General features: G+C 28.4%; 1 protein-coding gene across 1 annotated transcript in view; it reads left to right on the top strand.

Annotated features, from left to right (window-relative positions):
- Nucleotides 1-1292: 1292 nt before the first annotated feature.
- The window catches only part of LOC111033206, a 38235-nt gene continuing 16687 nt past the window's right edge, over nt 1293-22840 (top strand). The window contains exons 1-5 of the mRNA XM_022313847.1: nt 1293-1377; nt 5297-5407; nt 16254-16404; nt 20353-20495; nt 21717-21869. Of these exons, the coding sequence (XP_022169539.1) occupies nt 1293-1377; nt 5297-5407; nt 16254-16404; nt 20353-20495; nt 21717-21869 (643 nt within the window). The remainder of the gene's footprint in view (nt 1378-5296; nt 5408-16253; nt 16405-20352; nt 20496-21716; nt 21870-22840) is intronic.

Genomic DNA, 22840 nt, shown 5'->3' with positions numbered 1-22840 from the left:
TATACTCGTTTTGAATGCGCACACAGAGCGTATATAATTAATTCTGATATTTTTCATTATTCTTATTTTTTTATTCATTTCGAATGTTGAACTTTCTCGCGTGCCCGGCGTTACGCACAATCGCGGCGAATTGTGAAAATCCACACGCGTGAATGAGTATTTTTCTCTAATTGACGATGTGATATCGCATGTACACTCATCATAAACATACATATGTATACCACATACATAATGCACATATTCTATACAGGGTGTAACTGATCGGACAAACGAAAAATAAAAAAAATGATACTACTTCTATGACAGACAATGAAAATTATAAATAAATAATAAATAATTTAAGATTTTGGTATTTACTGAATTTTCCCAAAAAACAATTTGATTTGATTTAGAACTAAATATTTTCAACGTGAAGAAAAAATAAAAAATTGTCTACCTACTTTGTACTTGTTGCGTCTATGTATTTCACATACAAATGAGTTTCAATAATAATAATAAAAATGATAAAAATATATTGGTTAGAACAAAATGAATTATTCCATTTTTCAGGTCGTTCTGTCACACCTTGTATAATATCATATACTACACCTTTCGGCATCGTCGTCGCCTTCTCCGTGTAGCCGGCAAATAATTAATTTCACAATTACGTATTTATAATAATACTAACACATTAAGCATTATTGGTTATCCACAACTATAGGCATTATAATATTATGTTTTGTACGAAAAGGTTTCTAAACCGCGAGGTCCCCGGAACAATCGATCGAACGGTACGGGACGTCAAATCAACGGGGAAACCCGTCATAATAACCGATGGCGATCATTATTTGCGATGTTTTGTTGTCGTCTGCGGCGGCCATTGTTTCGGCCGTGTGAAAACGCACGCGGATGTGCGGACCCGAAGCGTCCCGCACAAGTCTCTATAGCGCCGTCGATACTTAAAACAGTCGCTTTGCATGCGACTGGCAGTTATTCGGCTGATTTCGCGTGACTGCGTAAAAACCCGCGGACCCGAGTATACCTGAGCATACCGCGTAGCTGGTATCCTATACATCTCTCGTCATATCGCGCTCGTCCCATACTGCTAGACCAGCACAATAATAATAAATTATAATATCGTAACAACCGCTGCAGCCGCAGCATAGAAATATTAATCGTTACTATTATTGTTATTGTTGTTATTATTGTTATTATCATTATAATATTATAAATCGTTACCAACACGCGTCTATATTCGTTCTCCGTCACGCAATAAAAACAATAACTCGATTATTGCATATAGTACGGTTTAGATGAACGACAAGTACGTCATGTATGTCTGCTGGTTTGTCTGGACGATGGCGTTTTCCATCTCGCCGAACATTTTCGTTCATTCCGGTAAGTAATTTATGTAATAACTTAACACTATAGGGCTGTGAATTTGCAGAAGAAATATGTATTGTTTTTAGCTTACTGTAAAACATGGCTTCCTTAACGCACGAACTTTGAATTTGGCTAGTGATGAGCTAGCCATATACCTACTGTAAAATATTATAAACATTTTAATTTAATTTTTCAATTTTTTGTATTTTTTACTTATTAGGTCATTTTTAGCATTTTTATATGGGTTTTCGTTTTTAAAAAATACTTTTTTCAATATTTTAAAATGATTTCTGTCGGTCAGAACATTTTATGAACTATCTTTTTTTTTTTTAAATAAATATTTTGCACGATCTGTACAACATAACATGTGACATATCATGTCATATAGTCAATTAAAATGACATATATTTAATTTATAGCTATAGTTTGTTTAAGTAAAAATATTTGATTTACATAATATGCACAGCTTACAATTATATTGACTATAATTTTGTGTTACCGAACTCTCACTTCTGCACAGCCATTATATGAACTTGGATGTGATCAACTTCAGTTTTACTATTATTATTGTAGTCGCACTGTAATTTAATTGTTGTTTTGTTGCAAATAAATATTATTCAAAAACTAAAGCATTTCACAATCGAGAGATTTTTATAGTTTTTAAATTGTGAATCTCGTGTAAGGTACAGTACTACAGTGCATTTTATACTGAATATTTTTATATTTTTATTAATTTGTAATGTTTTTTTTAGTGCATTTTTCTATGTTATAAGCTCATACTTTTATTTTAAAATATGTTTTTAAAGTATCTTTCGTATTTCTTTAATGGCAAAATGAAAATTAAGTTTTTTATGTGTAATTATATGTATACAATTTCATCGAAATTCTAACTCACAAATATGAAATATACATTGATCATAAATACAGTGTTTACTATTTATAATCGATGGTAGCATCAAACTTGTAGGCACTAATATGTCTTCAGGATGGGGGAGGGGGGGGGCTCCAAGCCACCACCCCGTGACCATCCTTAGTCAGAGTAAAAGAAATACATAAATGACCCAATATACAGGTAGGTATAGTGGTATAGTGGCCACTCATTGTAATAATAAATTGAAATAATAACTACGGTACTACAATAATATATCATTGATATTTGGCCGACAACTTAATTTTAAGACCTTCAAAACGTTTTAACTTCAAGTGTTCGAAAAATGTTTGTATTCATGTAATATTTAAAGTATCTTACGTACTTATTTTAATGGAAAAATTAAAATTAAGTTTTTTATGTAACTATTATTTATCATACTATTATATATTCTACACATCTTTTTTATAATCTTACTCTATATAACAGGTGTCAAAAGAATATTCGATTTGAATTTTGGTACAAATTAAAATTCATAGTTGTTACTACCCGAGATGGTATAAGCTAAATATATTAATTTTGGTACAAATTACAAACGAATTTAAAAAAAAATTTGGTGATACCATCATAACAAATTACTGTCATAACCATACTTACACAAAAAACTTTATAATTATAAACTACAGCCATATTTGAATGAAGATTATTATAAGTTATACAGTTGTATGTATCTAATATAATATATACAATATTATACATGTCTGTATTATTCGAAAATGTCCCATTAATTTAGTTTATATTTTGCATTATTATAACATGATTGCTTTATTATCTAAATACTATAATTGTATACTGTTACTATCGAAACATAAACGTAAGTATACCATATCAAAAGAATAATCGGTTATAATTTTTCTGCAAAAAAACCTCCTTGTAAGTTATAACGAATCGCTTAGTAATAAGTAATAACTGATACTTCTGTAATTAAGCAGTTTCGATTTTATTGAGACTAAAATGTACGGGATCTAGGTAATCTTTAGGGGACTGTTGTTATTTTCCGTTATAAGAAGACAATATCTGTCATATAGATTATAGGGAGTCCATTATAGAGAGTTTTCTACTGTATTTATTTTGGGACTATTTGGTGATGAAAATTGACTATAGCTGTTATTATTGTGCCCAAGTTATATCACTTCCATACTAGTCTATGACATTTTTTATGATCAATCAAATTTATATTTATATTTTGTCAGATTCGGCAAAAATACCGTCAACGAGAGGGGTGGGCAGGGTCTCTTTGTCCACTTCACCTCCTGCTCACCACCGGGCAATGCCGATTAATGCTAAAAAACTTTATTATTATATCGAGTTTATTTGTTTCCTATATCCCGATGAGCAAATAAAAAGTACCCAATGATGTATAATATAAACAAAAATATTGCATTATACTAATAATTATATGTAGGTAGTGGGTACCAACACACTCAGATACTATTGTGTTTTATTGCGTACACAGTACCTACACACGACCGATATCGGAAGTATACTATAATGTAATTGATAATTGATATATTATTCATTTACAAAATTTACGCCGTGAGGCATTACAACATAAGCATATAATACTCGCACATTATGCAGAGTAATGATAATATAGTTGTAACATCCGCCGGCTGTGTTTGCACTTCTGCTGTGGAGACTTTATAATATTTTGTCAGCGTTTTTTTTCCTCTCCTTTTCGGGAGATCAAACGGAAAATAAAAAACCAAGAAATGGACCGTCGTTTACCAAGCTTTGCATTTTATTATATTGTATAATATTATCACCGTAGTGAATGCAACTCGGGCAGTAAAAAAAAAATGAATAAATTCTTAAAACAAACCCACTAACACACACACACACACACACCACACACACTGTCACGCGCACGCCCGCCGCCGCATAATATCGTCTTTCACACTGGCGTGCGTTTCCATTCGGTTATTTTCGAATACGTTCTAAAATAATATCAGTAAACTGCGTGTAAGCATGTGTGTGCGTGCGTATGTATACACTCGAAACGGGGTAAAAATATCTGAGCTTGTGTGTGTGTGTGTGTGTGTGTGTGTGTGTGTGTGTGTGTGCGTGTGTGTGTGTGTGTGTGTGTGTGTTTGTGTGTGCGTGTGTGTGTGTGTGAATGTTGACAAATTAATAAGGATACAGCGATATTCAGACGATATTCAATAGACGATAATATTGTTATTGCATAAATTATATTATTGCTCGGTCAACTAAATATATAGTTACAAAGTCAAAGTCGAGATGGAAAGTTATTTTTTAAGTATAATTTTCGAACTTGACAAGTTGACGATTTTAATATTCGTGAAAACTTTTTGATTTAACTAGTTGAGTCGAATACGTTATTATAATCTAATCGAATGCGTTAAAAACAAAAAAGTACAATTTTACGAGTAGTTAGATGGTTTGTTTACTGCAAAACCATAGTGTTGTGTTAAACACACATATAACACCGCCGAGTATATAATAAATTAATATTAAGTATTTTGTGATAATATAATATATACCTACGTCCTACATGTAATGCCCGATTTAAACCACAGTTGTACACAGTTAGCTTAGGTACCCACCTGATTATTAATTTAATATGTAATACTTATTAGTTATAACTTTACGTTTTAACAAACTGTTTTGTAAATTAATATTTAAAACTATGAAAACATAACATTTAGCTAGAGTTATTACTTTCACCAACTAATTTCAAACTAAGTTAGACGATCGGAAAATTTCATAGTCTGATTTTATTAGTTATTATGTTAAAGTAATCGAACTTGAACTGATTGAAAATCATGACCAACTCGCCCAGCTTTGAATTTAGGTGTATTATAATACAAAACAATAAATATTTTAATATAGAGTTATAGTCACTAAAACAATAAACACTATACTAGTCACAATATTATAATAATATTACACTGTACCACAACAACCGTGGTATATAGAGCAGTATGCGTGTATAGTGTGTACGACGGACGTTATAATAATATTGTAAATTGCTTTTTTTTTCAGCCGACGAACCAAGCGAATACGAGTACACAGATCTATGTTTTCGGGACGACCCAAAAATAGACGTTTGCATCCGCAAAAGAATTAACGACGTGGTCGAGCAATTCCATAAAGGTACATAATATTATAAGATGCTGTGCTGTGGCAGCCCTTCCAGCTCACAATAATATTACATTATTAATTATCATAATTATTATTACTATTGTTAGTGTAAGTAATTGGAATTATTGGAACGATACCTAAAAAGCACTATGTATTTGTTCACCCATGTTACCAATAGATATGTTAATATACGGAATTTGTTTTTTGTATAATATACCTAAAGTACCTACATCATATTGAACTTTGCAGTACCTTAAATTATCGGAATTTTAAATCAGGTTATAAAACTATTGTATATTAGGTAAGACCAATTTTAAAATTATTTAATAATGCCGGAATACATTTTAAAATAATTTAAAATAATACGATAATTATTTTATTAATATTTAAAGTCTTGGTACCAATACTGATACACCTAGTGACTAGAAACAAAACAATTTTAATTTAAAGTAATGTAATTATACAATTCACGTGGTAAATTATATTCTTAAAAACATTATCACATATATAATTGTTTTTATATACCAGGTGTATAACATCTCATTTCTATAATATCTATCTATATATGTAACTTTATAATAATAATAATAATAATAATAATAATATATGGGTCAAGAAGTTGTTCGTTTTTCTATACTCACGAGCCGACGTGGAAGTTTTTTCAAAAAGTTTCAATTATAGCGGTCTCCGGCTGGAGAGGTATAGTAACTATAATAGTGTATAAATACGTAATATTAATTATCCTATATTAAGCTTTTTTTTATGCAACACGGACATTTTCATAATAACACATTCCAATGAAACGGTAAGTTCCGTTCCGACACAATTATACAACTGTGTATCTACGTAAATAAATAAATAACAATGTACCCAAGCATCGCTGTCCCGATCATATTTATTTCTTTGGATTCAAATACCAACCATTCGTCCAATTTAGTCACGAAATTTTAAAATTTTAATAATAATATTATACAAACGTATTATAGAAAAGAAAAATAGACCAAACGATTTTTGGCGCAATGTACAGCTGTTGATATAATAGCCCGTACACTGATACTCGCGTACGTCTTTTTATAGATCGCCATATTTTTTTTTCTTTAACACCAAATGAAAAATAAAAAAAAAACAAACATTTAATGGGTTACTAAATTAAATTATTATCTCCTAGAACCTCTATCGTTGTAAATAATATATCAATCAGAGGTTCTAATACTAATCACCGTGTGGCGTGTACTGATACACCAATTTCGAAAACCGTCCAATTAAATTTATTTTGTATTTACTATTTTCAATATATCTAATTTTACTTGCATATATGGACGATTATAGTAGATATGGATAGATTTACAGTAGGACGACCATCAATGACCATATTTCAACAAAAAAAAAAAAACGAAAAGACGACTTCGACTCATTTGAGAGTTATCATTGATCGTTACTTGACAATACTGTTGTTTATATAATATTATCGTTACCTATAGGTTAATATATTAACTCTGGTTTCAACAACAGCTCAATGATAAAGAACAGTAAAAATATTGTTTTTTTTAATTTCACGCACAGGTTTTTCTTTTATGCGAATATCTATAAGTACCTAGAATAATATGGAGGTGACGGGACAAAAAAGGTCCCGTTTGAAGTTTGTCGGGAGGATAGGATAAGGTGCTCGAAAAAGGAATTACAATCCTGTTCTAAACGGCACGTATGCCGCGCCCTAGAGTACAGTGTTAACAGTAAAACCTCTAATAACGTACACCTCTAAATAGAGGACATTTTTTTGGGAACAATCCACACACATTTTCTATAAATCGATTTAGAAGTTTCACTGTACGTTGTCGTGTTCGCCGAATACTTCAACGTACACAATAAACGAACAAATAATATAATCAGCACATATTTTAATGAACACTGGTGTCTATGGTGGTAATCGAGTCACACGATCACCACCTCTGACCCACTGGTTTGTCTCGTATTATGACTTATATACTATCGCATAACCTAGTTTTGTTTTGCTACATCTGCTGAAATTTACTGACTAAGACTTAATACTGAATATTGTTACATACATGTTAACTTAGCCTAGTTAATATTTTTTATATTAATAATTTGTATATTTGTGAATGGTACGGTGCAACACGTGTAATAGAAAATAATATTATACTTAATAAGTTATAATTACCCATGTATAAATAGTGTCATGTGGTGTAATAAGTGTAATGAGAGAGGGTATTAGGCATGCTGACAATTATTGTGAACAGTAAAAAAAATAGGAGAACGCGAGTTGAGAAGGAAATTGGAAATCTAGATCAGGGTAAAAACATAGATTATTAACAAAATAATTTAAAATTGAATGAACTTCAGGAAATCGAAAAAGATAATTATATAATATCTTTGGTAAGGAAATGGTATACAACGAACATTTAAATATTTAACTAACCATAAACGATGTGAATAATTTTATAATAATGAAAAGGAAGTTGGAAACATATTTATGCAATATGCAGTGTAATTTAAACTTGCTGAATAAACTTAATTTTATATAGTATAGTGTGTCTACCACCGAGTGTGCACAGGCACAATTTTAATTTTTTAATTTGAAGGGGCTGTTCTAATTTAGACCAAACTGACCCGTGGGGTGCTATTTCACACTAGGCTCTTTGATCACTTACATTACACTTTCAAAGTAAAAACTTGGAAACCCCTTAAGTTAACACGAGATTGGGTAATTTTCACCAAAATAAAGACGCGTAATTTGTACCACCGCTGCGGGGGGCTGAAAATAGTGTTTGCAATTTGTACCAAAATAATGGTATGAAATTTTCACCAATATTGGTATAGCCAAAAATAGTGTTTGTAATTTGCACCAAAATGAGTAGTCGTATTTTTGTATTCGATTATTTCGTCGGTGACCTCACGGTTGACTTCGTGACTCGTCGGACTCGAATGACAACAATAGTTTTTCGGTATTTCTAAGTACCTATCCACCGTCTTGTATCTGGAAATCAAATATTTTAATCAATCCGTCGAAATCGCTTTAATATACCTATGCAGGTATACAAAAAATATAGTATTACATAATTTAATAACTTTTGGCAAAAGAAAATGCATTTATTTATTTTATTTTTTATTGATGAAAAATCCTCGGAAACATGGGCCATTTGGGTTCGCAATGCATTTACATTGGAGCGTCGATTATCCGCACTAATTGGGACCAAATGGGGTGTGGATAATCGATTTTCGAGTATAATCAAACAACCATTGAAGATTATTTAGGTTCAAAAGAAAAAATAGCACTTTCAGAACACAAAACTATTAAATTGGTTAAATTTTGAAAGCTTGAAATTTAAACTTATTTTATCATTTTTCATACACTGACTAGTTTTGAGCTATTTATAGATATTTCAAATCACAATTTTTTAAAATTTTTTTTCTATAAATGTCCTTAAAATGTTTTCTATTTAGGTATCTAAGATTTTAAAATTTAATGACACATTCCTCATTTGTTGTTGTGATAACAGTTGGAAATTATGAAAAATACAAATCTAGGCACGATTTTTTGTGCATTTCTCGTGTTGCTAGAAACTTGAAATTTGAATAATAGTATACTTATAATGGTCTCATGCAAATAATGAATTTAGGATTTGAAGCCATAAAACATAATTATTACCTATTTGTGTTCTAAAGTCTTTCCCAAAAGGAAGACATTTCTAGTATTTTCTACTGTACATACGATACTATACCTATACCTTAGATGGAAAATAATTACACATATTTATTTTGGTGTAAACGCATTTCAAAATTGCTGTTGCAAATTACACAATATATTTTATACATTTTGGATTGATTTTTGTGCAAATAAACTATATTCAAATTAACTTTAGACCCGCAAGGCCACACTAACTTAATTATTAATCCCTAAAAAATTGAAAATATAATACTATAAAATGTTTGGAATGCATAATTCTGTATTATTTATTTTTAGAAATTGCAAATGTCTGAACCTATCAAAAAATCCAAATTTGTTTAATATAATATATTCATTTGACAATTCGTTTGATAATTTATATTCTCACAATTAACATCAAACTATTATTTAAGAGATAAAACTATAAACCTATCCTGATAGTCATTGCAGATATCTGGAATAAGTTTTTAATTTCATCACTATTGAAATAAACTTTTCGCACAGATAACTGAGCTGCAGATCAGCATTGTTTTGATACAAATTATTTATTCCTTGTAGTGTAAACTTAAGCATATCTTACAATTTTCTTGAAATCTTCTAAAGTTTTATTTGGATTACTCCAATTTGAAACAAACAACTGTAGTTTTTTTCGTAATATATCGCTTTATAATTAGTAGAAATTGTTCTGGAATATGCTCGCTTAAAAAGTATTATTATTTATTTAATATTGAATTCGAAAAAATGTGTTGTATAAAGTTTGTTTAAAATGAAAATAATTGTTTTATGTGAATTTATATCAAATTAATCTTTAAAATTATAATAATGGAGTTTTACTTAATTTTTTGGATGGGTTTGTCCAAAATATAGGGCCTATACAGAGTGTAACAGAAATACCTATAAAATTTTTATAAATATAAATACCTAACTTTTGTTCTAATTAATATTTAAACATATTTTTTGAATAATGCATTATTGTATATCCACTAGAGCTATCATCAGTATAATAGTAAAACGTCATTTATTTATCGAACACTAAAAATAAACAGTATAACAAAGCCAATTTATAAATCTAATTTTTAAACAAATGTTGATGGTAAAAACGTTTTTTCAAGTCAATTAGTTTATTTTTTAAAATGTTTTAAAATATAAATATTTTTTTGGAGTAAAGGAATTTGAACCGTAATAACTTTTTTCAAAATATTCTTTTTGGGAATATCCTGACATAATATTGTATTCATCAAATTATAATAAGTCATCCATATGTGTCAGTTTTTTTTATTTGTCAGGTCTCTGTAAATGAGAGTACGAGTATGTGATTTAAAAGACTGCAGGCTACTGCCTTAAATTAAATTTAAATAGATCTCTATATTGCACACTAGTCCTAAATACACGCAGGTGGTAAATATAGGTATATATATATATACATTAAACATATTAAAACTTACAAAATTAATTTTAAAACGCTTCCTTGTTATTTTATTTAGTACCTGCTATGACGTATTTACTATACTTTCCGGGAATCATAAAAACCTTTCTGAAATTTCACTATATTATACTCTTTCGTTGTTAAAACAATAAAGTATTTTAACGGTATTCAAAGCAGCTTTTTGCAAGAGGAGTTCGACGAATTCTCTAAAAATTGTTTATATGTGTAGGTTATTTGTATAAAGTAATATAATAATAATTATTATGACTAAAAGACGAAATTAATTTCGAATGCGCTGCAGAAAAAACAAATATTAAATCGTGCTCGTTAATCATTATTATGTTCATTATAGTATTACATCGTAAACAAAAGTCAAAAACGATCTCCAAAATAAATTTATAATTTTGTTAAATGGGACCGATCGCATATAGGTAGGTACCGACTTAAAGGCATTATTTGAAACTATTATTTTTTTCTTCAGAAAAACATTTAAGGCTTTCTTAAAAGTGTACTCTGTTCTTCGAACGTGATAGGTTCAGGGTTGGGATTTTATAGCACTTAAAATCGCACAATTAACATGCATTATAATATTAGCTTAAATATACGCTAAAAATATTGGCCTTTTAAGCCAAATTTGTCTGGTACAAATTAAAATCTCGACAAAGAATAACTACAAAAAGTTCAACAGAATACACAACTATAGTAGTTTCTAGTAGATTGTAGTAAATATTATTATTACTAGTTCACTAGCTTTCATGCAAAATTTTAAAATTAAATATAAATATGAAAGAATTCGTCTAAAAAGCAAATTTGGGTTGGAGAAAAAAGATCTAAAATGAAGTTGTTAATCTATATACGAGTATATAAAAAAGAAAACAAATATGATAGGTACCTATGACTAATGGGCAATATTAAATTCTACAGTAAAATATTCACTAATTATATACAGGTATTAAATAGGTTATAGTCTATACATATACATTACCTTCAGTGGCGTAGCCAGGATTTTAAAATAGGGATGGGTGAAAGCCAAAATATAAAAAAATATACTCAACAATTAACAATAATAATTTATTATATAATACACAAAAAATATGTAAATACGTTGATACGGCCAATGGGGAGGGACATGGCCAACTGCCCCTCTACGCATAGCTTTGTCGCTGATTACCTGTATAAATATACATCATGGTATTAATATTAAAGGACTTGTAATCTTATATTTAACATGTTACATGAACCATAAAGAATAAATTAGGAAAACTCTTAATATAAATTAATAATTTGTGGCCTGGTGTGGAGCGGCGTTTGGCCTAAGTCACTGTTCTGAGGTCAAGCATCAGCCGGTGTTACTAGTTACTGGATGGGTTACCACCTGAATTTTTGGGAGTTCGTAATTTGCACCAAATTAAAGATATGTAATTTGCACCACCCACAGGTAGTCGAAAATATAATTTGTAATTTTCACCAAAATGATGATTTATTTGTTCAATTATTCTTCGATACCCTTGTTTGCGTCAAGGTTAGAAGTACACGAATGACAATAATCATTTTTCGGGATTTTTCACCTTATCTGGTAAGTGGTAATATTTAGATGTTATACACTTATACGTCCAATTATCGGTCGTAATCGCGTTATATTTATAATGCATATCAGTTTATTATTTTGATCAAATACTAAGCTATACATTTAGTCTTGCCGTCTCGTCGTAATACGTAATACGTAATATTTTTGTAGTGCAGTTTTTAAATTTTTTCTTGAAATATGGAAGTCAAGGTAATTAAAAGTAATCGTGGGGAAGATATTTTAGAATACAATAACCATACTTTTTATTTTGCAAATAAAACAAAAACTACAAATTTAATTGGTTGGCGTTGTACACAGGGAAAATGTTCAGCAAAATTGTTTACTACGTGTGAAAATATGACGATTGTCATCACCTAACCTATGAAAGTATGCATATAAATCACGACGAGAAAAACTTAAACGTTTATAAATTAAACTAATTGTGTTAAATAAAAGCACAAGAATATGAAAAACCAGCCAAAACGTTAAGAAATGTAGATCAAAATTCAATAGTTTCCAATGTTATCACTACTAAGAATATTTCTGATTTAAAACGTAATACATAATATAATATACACAAAGAGGAAAATATTGCCAAAATGTCCAGTATCAAAGAATAAAGTACGTACAATGATGTTAACTATGGATATCAAAACACATATAGAGGTGAACCGTTTATTTTATCACACAATATTCTGATAAAAATATAATTATATTTTCTTGCAAAACAAACATTGATTTCCTATGTAAAAGTGAAACAATCTATCTTGATGGGTCATTCGATTATTGTCCGAAATTATTTACTGAACTTTTTACTTTACATAGATATTTTAATAATAATTATGTTCCACTTGTACACATTTTTTAAATATTTTGGTACTATTAAATGTCAAAATGTTGGTTTAATATTAAAACCTACAACAGCTATATACGATTTTGAAGAATTAATTCATACTGTATTAAGAGAAGTTTGGAATAATATCATTTGATGTCGTTTTCACTTAACGCAGTCTTGGTACAGAAAAATACAAAACTTAGGACTGTGTAAAGGGTATAAAAAGAATAAAAACCCCGAAGTTGAATGGTTGAATAATATTTTTGGGTTAATATTTTTAAATCCTAATGAAGTGGGCTCATTTTTTGTTGATGACCTTATGTCAACAATACCACCCGATAATAAATTTCAAATGTTTGCTGACTATTTGACTGAAAATTATATAGACAAGAATTCATTATTTCCACCGTATATTTGGGCAGTTGCATCATCGTCGTCGGCACTTACAACGAATGCATGTGAATCCTTTCACAGTAAATGAAACTCACGAGTTCTATCATCCACACCCACAAATTTTCAATTTCATTAAAGTTCTAACAGATTTTCAAGCAGATAAGTACATAAAACTATCAAGTTTACATATAACTCCGCGAATAATTTCTCAAACATGCCAACGGACGAAACAAATTCAAGCTGCTTTAGACTAGTATAAATTGATTTCAAGAACTTCATTCATTGAATTAGTTGCATACAAATACAAAAAAAAATCGATTAACCAAAACAAATCAAATCTAAGCTTAAGTTATATTAGGATTATGGACATCTTTATCGAAATTTATATTGTTTTTTTTAAATTTTAGTATTTTACATATAACTATTTTAATTGGCTAACTTTTTTTATATTCATAATTATACGGTTTTATATAAACTTACAGCAATATGTGTATACGCGCAAACTTGTAAGTTGGTACTATCGAGATATTATTGAAAAAATAATCTATTTTAATTTTGATGCAAATTACAACTCCTATTTCTTACTACTTGAGGATGGTGCAAATTACATATTATCCTTATTTTGGTGAAAATTATAAACGCATTTTAAAAAAAATGGTGCAAATTACACATGTTGTATATATTTTGGGTAAATTTTGGTACAAATTGACTACAGCCGAATTTTCAGTGACAAATCCTCGCCACATATACACGTGTTCTAACCAACTATCCTCCCCACAGTAATAAACCTACTAAATAACCCGAGCTAATGACTTCGGATGTTGAATAGCCCTTACTCAATAAAACAAAGAAATTTTTAATTTGTTACATAAGCAGATAAGGTAATACAAATATTAGAAGGGGGTTTTTCCAAATTAGGTATTGAACTTATTAATTTTAAATATATTTCTGTTGTTTTTACGTTGCTTGTAATTGTGATTAAAGCTCACTTCATTCAAATTAATAAATTATGAATTTAATAGGTTGTATTCGTTATTTATTTGTACAAACTGGATAAACCCAATAATAATTTTTATAGTTATTAAATTAGTAAAACTTGAGTTTATTTCAAGTGAATTATCAGGAAAAATAATAACAAAAACAACAATAATAATAATAATAATGTAAAAAGTAAAAATATATAAATATTTATTACAGTCCGTCACTCGATAATTCAAACATTTATAATTCAAAAAACTCCATAAATTGAACTAAACGCTTGGTCCCTTGAGAAAACCTCTATAAATAGAAGATAATACATGTATTTTGGTTACCTCAATAATTCAAAATGTCTGTCGGTAGGAGACACTTTACATCAGAATTTTTTTCCACACTTGCTCACCTTGGTATTATATATTAGATTTGAACTATAATCCTATTCAAATTTAATAATATTTGTTTGATTTGTTGATTTTTTTTTCCATTATAACAAATTAATAATAAAATAACATTACGTGATAACTTTGCTATTACTTACCTATCCTTAATAGCTCTATAGCCGTTGTCACGGTCATAATTCATTGACCATATGGTCTAAATTTACCAACAAATTAAAATTGTCTATAAAATATATTGTATTTCTTTAATATTTATAATGTATATGAACCTACAGACCATTTAACTTACTTGTAAAAGACACTTATTAAAAATATGCAACTATACGGATACGGATACTTATTTTGAAAAGTATTTCAAATACGTATTCCAATACTTAAGTGCAAATAATAATACCTTAAAATAGTATTTATCGATTCTTTTAATTATTTTCGAATTGTTTATAAAATATTTTTTGCTCTATAAATCAACTAAACCAAATTTAATAAAATTTAAATCGTTATACATTTTTTTTTTCATGTAATTCTTTCATTTTATATACTCTATATACTCTATAGCATTTATTTTACACCCCATAATTAAGCGGAACTTTAAGATAATATTCAACTGTGTTGCGCTCGAGCGATGCGATTGGCTTTAAATATGACTAATAATTTGTCCTTATGATTATTGGATCAATACAATTTTCGCACCAGCTAACATTTAATGGAATTACGCCAATTTTAATACAGTATATCCAACATTTTCAACACTCATTAGTCATTATAGACGATAATTACAGTCGCAAATGACAAAAAAGGCGGTCCATCAAAATCTGCAGTAGATACAAGAAAAGTTTGTAATTATAACCAAATAATTCGAAATTATAAACTTCGCTGATTGCGTCGATTCGCGTCGGTACTCGGTGCCTTCGAGTAGTAGTTGGTATATGTATATGTAATTTAATAAAATATTACTATTTTGATTAAAAATCGGGTAAAAATGAAAAAATATCTCAAAAAGTACAACAATTATAGCACTAAAATCTAAACTTTTTTTGCAAAAAAAGAAACATTTTATTTTTGATTTTAGTTCTTCATCCATTCTTGAAACAAATTTTAAGCTTCCTCTACAATTTGTTGAGCATTTTATTAGAAACATATAAATGCAGTTAAGCCCCAACTCTGGTCTTAATCATAGGTTGGTAATTAGATCGATTTAAAATTTAATACCACAATTGCAGGCGATCCGCTCCTCTATTTAAGGACTTATGCAGGAAATTTTATTGCTATAAACTTATAAATCTATCTACAATGAAATGGCAAAGAATTTTCATCACTTCGAATCCATTTTTAAAAACACAGTTGTTCATTACTTTTTACTATTGACAGAAGAATTCCATTTTCATTTTTCCATTACCTACGTTTACGTATAGTATGAAAAAATAGAAAACAACTGTCTTTTTGTATTATTTTTTCGCAAGGTGTATGCGAATGTAACGTTACAGATTTTCAGCATATTATTTTTATTTTACGAGAAGTCGATATAATTCGAATTAGGTTTATTGAACATAATATTATTATTAATTATTGATTGCAGGTAATGACGAATTTGGCATGCGAGAATTTGACCCATTGCACTTGGACACTCCGTTACATTTTGAACACACGGCCCGACTGATTGGTGGAAAAATCTCTGTTAAGAACATGATGACTGAAGGTTTGACAACAATTAAATTGGTATCGCTCAGGTAAGATATTTCTAGATACTTTTAGATAAAAGTATGTTATTTATATTTTATTTTGACCAGAAATTCATAAATTGTGGTCAGAGTATCATTCAGCTGCCACTGCAGGCTCCACACAACCCAAATCGGGTATTGAATTTCACTCTAGTTTTATAATTATATAATATATTATCAAAGTTCCATTTTTAAATAATTTACTAAGGCTATTTTAAATTTAAATAATTACACTATAATTAACTGATGTATAAAATGTTAATCAAATTGGTAAAAATACAATACTCTAATATTTATAGATTACAAATACATTATAAAACAAGTATTTTAAACATAATTTAACCAACAAATTTTCAAAAAAATATATTAAAATACATAACATACTATTATTAAATATGATAATATATTTTTACAATTTTCAGAATGTAGAGAAAAATATATAAATAATAAGTACCTATGTGGAATTACCGTCAAACATAATCAGGACTCACATTTTGCAGTGTATACATTAAATAATAATAATAATAATAATAATAATAATAATAATAATAAAAATAATAAATTACAATAATATAATATTGAAACAGTGTGTATTATACAAGGTGAAACAGAAAACCCTGATAAATTAAATTGAAATTCATTAAAATATTATTTTTTTATTTTAATAATAATTTATAGACATTTGCGCTACAAGTGTAGTTATAGGATTTTTTTTACTGAAAATCAAAAAAATTTAATTGGATTAAATTTTGTTTAGAATAATTTAAAACAGCCAATTTTTAGACACATTTTTATGGTATAAACATTTATTGAAGTCAATAAAACTAGTTTTTTAAAATATTACTGTTTTTTTGTTTTGGAATAAATTAATTTGAAACATAATAACTTTTTTCAAAATATTCTTTTTGGGAATTTTCTGACAAAAGTATTTTTTTGAAATATTTATTATCCATATAATGATCATAATTCTTGTCATACGTTTAACTAATATAATTTTTTTATCAGTGAGATCTTTCTGTTACATTCTATATATTGTAAAGTAAAATTATTGATCGACTTATAGAATATATGTGGCTTTATAATAAAATACCAACACTGACCAGACACTGCAGGTGTGCCGCAAGTTTTTGAAAGAATTTTTTACAATAATTATTATAGTTAATTAAATATGAATACAATAAAAAATAAATTAATATATACATAATAAAGTACAATTTTGTCTGTGGTGTTGTAAAATTCTATAATGACCTAAAAAAAATGTTCTTTGATGAAGAAAACGTTGTTCCGTGCTACGACATGTGTCGTGAAAATATTGTGCAGAGCATATTGTGCCGTGTTAAAAAAAGGTTGAAAATCTCTGCTTTATGTATTATTTGTAATTTTATTATATTCGAAATACAGTTATTTAACATTTATAAAAAGTTAAAGCCTAAAGGCATTTCACGGATTTAAGGTATTCAACTTATAAATAACAATATTATTTCTTGCTATTAATATGTCAGTTTACTACATATTCTGTATTGTACCATGATATATTCTGTCAAATAATCGAAGATGCAAATTATAAAAATAATTAATTTGACAGAAAATGAGAAACGATATATCAACTGAGTTAGATAACATTATATTAGATAATGTGTATTGCACATTGGTACTTGTTACCTATTCTGTGGATTGTAAAAAAGAGCACAGGTCATATAAAAGTGGTTAGTTAATAATCATGCATATGGGCATAAGCCAATATAATAATATTATAATATTATACAGTGAAACTTCCATACAATGAACATATTTAACGAAATTTTCTATTTAACGAATTATTTTTGAGAGCCATGACCTTCATTGTTAAATACACGTAAATTTATCTCTAAATAACGAATTTGATGTTTCTATATTACGAAATATTATTATTCAATAAAAACTGGTTTTTGTAAATGTTGTCACTATAAATTTTTTTAACATAGTTCTAAAATTGTACATGAACAATGAATCCGATAAAGTTAAGACACCGAAGGTAGGCAAACTGATTAATTTTATTGCAGTATCTTAAAATTTAATTATTATATATAGAAACTTTTTACGAAAAAAGTACAATTTATAAAAATAATAAGGAAACCAAACTCACTTATTATTTCTTTTGAATTATAAAATCAAAAACGAAATTAAACTGTAATATTATTATATTTTATGTTATTTTTTACATAACATATACAACATAGAAGTATATAAATACATACAATAACATTTTAAAAAAAAGATGAAAAGAATACGTAATTCTATTTAACGAATTCCTCCATAATATTGCGAATTTTTTTTTGCTGCCTATTTGACTTCGTTATATGGAAGTTTCCCTGTAATAATGAATAAAACACTTAGGGTAAATTTATTGTACTTAAATTGTATAGGTATTTAAATTACCTGTGTATCTGTAAAATAAAAATAATTCATTTTAATGGTTTCAAAACTTGTTTGTGTGTCCTAAATAAGTGTTTTTTTTTACTCATATCCTTTTTACCAACACCGTTTATACTTCATAGTATACACCAGAGATTTTCAAACAAAACTATGTTTCCGATATTGCCATACATTTTTCACAATAATGGAGTATACAAATATAATCTTTAGGTACATATTTTAACAGTAGATTTAGAATCTATTTACGAAAAATAATGTTTGATTCATTAAAAGAATTTTAGTAAAAATATTAATTGTTAGTTTTCTGCACTATACCGTACTGAATATCTTGTATTTACAGTAACACATATATGCTTAACACTCAATCCTTAAATTATAATAATATAATATTAATTGCGTAGTTAACTTAAAAAACCTGAACATTTGACACATTTGATAACTTACAGTCTTCAAAAGATGGGTTGAGGCTGATTTATAAATTGTTCTATTAAAGGTTTTTATAATATTGTAAACTGCAAACTACAAATATTTGTAAGCTTATTCCAAGGCAGAGATGTCAAATACTCAGCTGAAGGCTTATTTTTTATGGTTCTCGGACAACAATACTAGTGGACAAATTAGTAAAAAAAAAAGTAAAAAAAAAATAATAAATACAGTTTTCATTCGTCACAATTATGTTAGGTTAGGCATGAGAAATTTTATTACAAATCATTTGAAAATAATTTATCACTTGTCCAAATTAAATTATTAATTAATAACAGTATAAATATGTATTTGCATATAAATCCGAGCTCTAGTAATTATATTAAATAGTATAGATAAGTATTTACTTAATTGCAGAGTTTTTACTATAATAATATTATCAACCAAATTCAGTTGTAGACTTTTCTTATGGTATAAATATTATTCATTTATACATAAAAAAATGAAATTAAGTCTGTCTGTATGTCTCTTATGCCTGCCTGCCTAAACGAGTTGACCAATTTTGATGAAATTTTTTGTGTGTCTTTGAGTTGTTACCTGGATGGCATTTAGATTCACAATAATTGGACCTTATGTTCAACCCTGAGGGTTCCTAAGAGAGGGATTTTGAGATCGATGGAAGACATTTTTGTTTATAAATGGTTGCTGTTGATTATAAGAGAAATAATTAGCAGAAATCTGTATTTTTTTTCCGTTCATCCGTTATTGCCACTGGTTAAAAGAAGCATGCATCAGATCGAATTTTCGCACATTGCCTACCAAGGTGGCTGAGTTGCACTTCAATCGAGAACGGCGGACCGATTTGCTTAAATTTAAAAATAATATTATGCATTTTTAACAATATTTATGTGGTTAATGCTGGTTACATTTCCATCATAATATTAGTAGATGATTTAATATTATATATATATATATATTTTTATAAATGTGTTTATAAAAAAAAACAAATTCTATCACTGACAACGCCGGTCGTTACAGCTATACCTATAGTATATTAATATGAATATTATTTGAACGATGCATGTTGGAATAATAATATAACGTGATGATGTTATACAGATCAAAACTTCAAAACCCTAATCAGATGGAAGTGGGATTCACCTCGAACTTCAAAAACTTATTAAGCTCCGGTCAATATCAGTTCAAAGGATATCTGGGACGTATGCCCATAAACGCCAACGGTCGATACAACATAACATTCAGTAAAGTCAAACACATATATATATAATATTGTTATACCTATATAATAAACTTTGTATAAAACCGTGGTCTTAAACGTTATGATAATATTAATAATAATATGCTACTTCGTATAAGTATACATATAAACTACCTGTAATATATGTATTTACCTAAGTATAATTATAAAATATATAATATATCATATTGACATACGCTGCACAGTACACAACCTTCGGGGCGTTTTGGTCTAGAAAGTTTAGAAGTGTTCAACATGTAGGTACCTATAATATAATATACAATATTCTAATATGTTGTGTATATCTATACAATATGTATTACAAACAGCGTAAAACAATGTCAAAACTTTTCCACGCACATATATATTTATATACATAAAATTATATTATTATCAGCTGAGGCGTATTTATAATATTATATTATATTATAATTTTACGTTTTATATCATATTATTATTACCATTATTATCTACGTCGTCCACACCTCAATGCTGTAACCTTAAAATATATACTGAGTGTAACGGGAAGACCAGACAAATTATATAACTTTTGTTTTAAATAATGTTGGGATTTCAATGTTTTTTGTTTATATCCTTTAAAGATGATTAAACTACACTTATAGTATAACATTTTTTATTTTTATTTTTAATACTAAAAATAAAAAATCGAAGTCTGATATACTCGTATATGATGACGGTAAAAAAATGTATTTAGGTCTTGTAGGTTATTTTGTAAACATTTTTGAAACATTATTATTTTTGTTAAGTCTATCCAAAAAACATTTTTAATTCAAAAAGTATTCACTTTTAAACATTTTATGAGGGGTAATGGAATAGGTGATTATTAAAATCCAAAATAATTATCGAAAGTTATTACTTTTAAAATTAATGAGTCTTAGTTCCACAAAATTTGACATTTTAAAAAATCATAAAAATAAACCACTTGACTTAGGTTAGGCGCTTTGGTGTATTTTTAATCAAACGTTTTCTAAAAAACAGATTTACAAATTGGCCATTTCCCCATATTATATTGTGGTATTTTTGTATTAACAGTATTAAAAAATAAAAAAATGTTATACAATACCCGTATGGCTGCACGAGTTGATAATTTATACAGAAAAAATATAAATTGGAACGAAAGTTATTAATTCATTTGTCGGGTATTAATGTTACACTCTGTATATTATATTATAATTAAACGCAATCGATTCTTCGCGTGTTGCAGAGAACGTTGAGACGAGCTACGTGTTGAAGGCTAAGCTCAAAGAAATGGAAAACAGCACGTACGTGCAACTTGAAAGTTTTCGCTCGTATCCACCGAAATTCGGCGAAACGAAAATCTTTGCCAGTGATTTGGTGCCTGGAAACGCGGTGTTGAGTGAGTATTAATATTATTATTTAGACTATAATTAGAAACGGATGCTCACGGTATACTAATATTATTTACGAGTATTATTATTATATTATTATGGTAGTAAAGTTATGGTATATAGGTAGTAAAATATTATTATAATTATCGTACCTCCGTTACTCGCGGCGAAGTTTAGTTCTATAATAGGTCAGTAGATGTATTAGGTATATATAATAGGTACCTTCCCAGTGCGATGTCTGCTGCAGACACCACTTTGTTGTAGTTGTATTCGTCTCTTGTTAATTATAATAATTGTTTTATATAGCTAATAGAGAATTATGATATAATAATATTATAATATAAGATTTCAGCCTCCAGAGATTGATCCTCGTTACCGACTCAAATATTGATTTCTTCCTTTTTTTGTGAGGGGGGAGGGATTCAGCAGGAGTCAAACCGTTAGAGGCAATGTTTGTTGTAACCAGTATACTACAGGCTAGTGATTCTCAACATGCTTTGTCATGGAGCCCCTAAATTTAATGTTAAATTGTCAAGGTCCACCTTAAGTTAAAAAAAAAATGGTCTTAGCCGAAGAAAAAGTTGCTAACACTAAGCTAATACCAAGCATATGATTGTAAAGTAAAATAAACTTCTTGATGTAATAATAATATTATTATTAAATAACCGATCATTTAATTTTGATAGTCGAAAATAATTATGATTTTTTTTCATAAACGCTTAACGCCTTGAGATAATAGTTAAAATAAAATAAATATATCCAATTATTACACACCTCCCCCAGTAACATCTTACGGACAACTATAAGAGACTGCTGCTCACAGCTTGAGAAGAACTGTCTGTGTGAGACCAATTATAGTCCGCAGTGAAATACTTTAGTCACCTAGTGGGTAGTATTTTTAATAACTAGGCGAGATCATTTTCTTTTTTTATACACATATTAACATGCCTAAAGTCGTCTTAATCATGACACGTATTAT

The sequence above is a fragment of the Myzus persicae genome, unplaced genomic scaffold (assembly GCF_001856785.1).
Source record: "Myzus persicae strain clone G006 unplaced genomic scaffold, MPER_G0061.0, whole genome shotgun sequence".
In the NCBI taxonomy this organism is placed as follows: Eukaryota; Metazoa; Arthropoda; class Insecta; order Hemiptera; family Aphididae; genus Myzus; species Myzus persicae.
Note: the sequence above shows the minus strand (reverse complement) of the source record. Positions and strands in the feature narration are given on the sequence as shown.